General features: G+C 44.0%; 1 protein-coding gene across 1 annotated transcript; it reads left to right on the top strand.

Annotated features, from left to right (window-relative positions):
* Positions 1-802: 802 nt before the first annotated feature.
* On the top strand, positions 803-1,867 carry LOC140235949 (uncharacterized). The gene is made up of 2 exons (XM_072315943.1): positions 803-822; positions 1,306-1,867. Exons 1-2 carry the CDS (start codon positions 803-805, stop codon positions 1,865-1,867), a joined length of 582 nt encoding a protein of 193 aa, XP_072172044.1.
* The last annotated feature ends 432 nt before the right edge of the window (positions 1,868-2,299 follow it).

The following is a 2,299-nucleotide window of genomic DNA, read 5'->3' as shown; positions in this document are numbered from 1 at the left end:
TTATAACTGTAAAATCCACGCACTTGGCTTCGTGTTGGTTGTGTACGGAGGTTGGGAATCCCCGCTCTCACGATTCGAGGAAAGCAAGAACAAGCTGCCCCGAGACCATCCCGTATCACATGATCGCTTGGTGGTGTGGTAGCCCAACCAGGCGCCGCGCGAAGCTTGGCGTTCCGCGATAGTACAGCAACAGGGCTGTGTGTGTATACATGTAGTTACCGGGACGCTGTATAAGTTCACTCTGGCGTTGTTGAGCGAGTGGAGGTCTGAACCTGAATGGAAATTGGCACTTCATCAGAGGAATGTTCGTGTTTGCGGTCGTGTGTACGTTTGCCTACGGACCATGATGTCCGTCATTTTATGTTGAAGTGTCATTTCAGTGACAGTATCACGTGAAATCGGACACAGACATTGACAGAGTGATGGACGTAATATTTCCAAATTTGATTTTCTTAAGAGTTGCATAAGTCACACAATCCGAGAAGAATCGCATGACCATGCAATATTGACTCGCATACAATGTCCCACGTAAGCACTCGGAGAAAAAGCATGTGACTGGGATGCCATGGTCCCGTTGACTAGGAGACCGATAATTGTTTATTTTTGTTTATGTCTTAATTTTTAAGCGAGTTCAAAATCAGGCTGGTGTTTTTGATGAGCTATAGAGTGGACTTGTCGTATCCAGTGTGATATCTCATCCAGAAGTGTTCCCATCCATCTGCCTGTAGACCTAGATCATAGTTTGAGAAGGTGGGTTCTCAAACGTGGATTTATCTCTATAACTTGCACCATCTGTTCCACCATGGCTGAGAGCAGCTTCAGGTAAGTAGGACGGGATGTTCTACCTTGGAAGTTGTTAATAATGTTAACCTTCCAGGGTAAAGCTTCCGGAAAGTCCAAGTTTTTGTTTTGTTTTGTTTTGTGTTCGCGTTGGTAACGTAACAAGGCCTATATTGGACATCAGAAAGGGAAATACATTTTAGTCCATATATTTTAGTAGTTTTAGTGTCCAGTCATTTACATTCAAAACGACAGAAATCTGTTGAAATGCAATGTATTTCTTTATGTTCTCAATACGTTGCCAGTACAGGTAATCAATTTAAGTTCATGTAGGTTAACTTTGCTTTGGTAGACATCTATTTTGTATTATCCGTTTCGTAAAAGCATTCGGTATGTTCGGTTTAATCGAGTACCAAAGTCAAATCATTTTACTCGTGTTGTCATACTCTTTGTCGCCCACGTTTTTCCAACTCGATGTTTACCATTGTTTTGTTTCTTTTTTCGTTTGGTTTGTTTAAACTGCAGCCCGCTAGATGCCATCGAAGACTACCAGGAAAACACAGGGGAATATGAGACACCTGCTCTTCTCAAGAACCTCTCCCTGGACGAGAGCGATGTCGAAGGAGGGTATCATGACCTCAAATCAAACTTTACGGATGGCGACAAGAGTCGCTCGAGCAAGCTGATCTCAACTCCGGATGATTCGGGCATCAATGCAATTGAAAACCCGACGGACGAGGTTAAGAATACAGCAAGGACGCCGAAAAGAGTGGATAACATCATTGAGGACGAAGCGTCGCTATTTCCTAGGGATTCCTCGGAACCCCAGAGCAGTAACCAAGATAAGAACCGAAATGAATCAAACATAAACATAGAAGACTGGCCGCGAAATTTAAAGAGGGCGCACAGTGCCATCGCCGTCCGAAACGAAAAGAAGAGTAAGGAAGTCGATATTCAAATCGCTTGGCTGATCGTGCAAGTAGTCGACCTCATGAAAGACATGAAAGAAGTGAGGAGAGAAAACGCATCACTACGCGCCGAGATAGCCAGAATGCGTCAGCGCATGAATGCTAATGAGGAGAACTAGTTGGAGTCCATGGCAGAGAGAATTATAAAGGACACACATCCATGATTGTAATGCGTGCACACATACATGATGTCTGTGCATGTGCTCTCGACACAACACCTGCCGTATGTAGTAAACTTCGAGAATGATTCGACCATCAACGACCGAAAATATACTGTAGTATTTCTGAGCAAGTGAGAAATCTTGGAGTGATCTTTGATTCTTCACCCACAATAGAGCAACACGTCACATCTGTGTCTAAAGCAGCTTGTCTCTAGGCCAATACGAAACATTGATACAATCCACAAGCATGTAAAAAGACATGTTGCCGAACTAGTCAGTCATGCTTTCGTGACAACTCGACTTGACACGTGCAACTCAGTTCTAGCTCTAGCTTTAGCCAAAGTCAGCTTGGGGAGCTTGGGGAGACAGAGCCTTCTATATCCCCGGTCT

The sequence above is a fragment of the Diadema setosum genome, chromosome 12 (assembly GCF_964275005.1).
Source record: "Diadema setosum chromosome 12, eeDiaSeto1, whole genome shotgun sequence".
In the NCBI taxonomy this organism is placed as follows: domain Eukaryota; kingdom Metazoa; phylum Echinodermata; class Echinoidea; order Diadematoida; family Diadematidae; genus Diadema; species Diadema setosum.
This window is presented reverse-complemented; position numbering and strand designations above follow the sequence as displayed.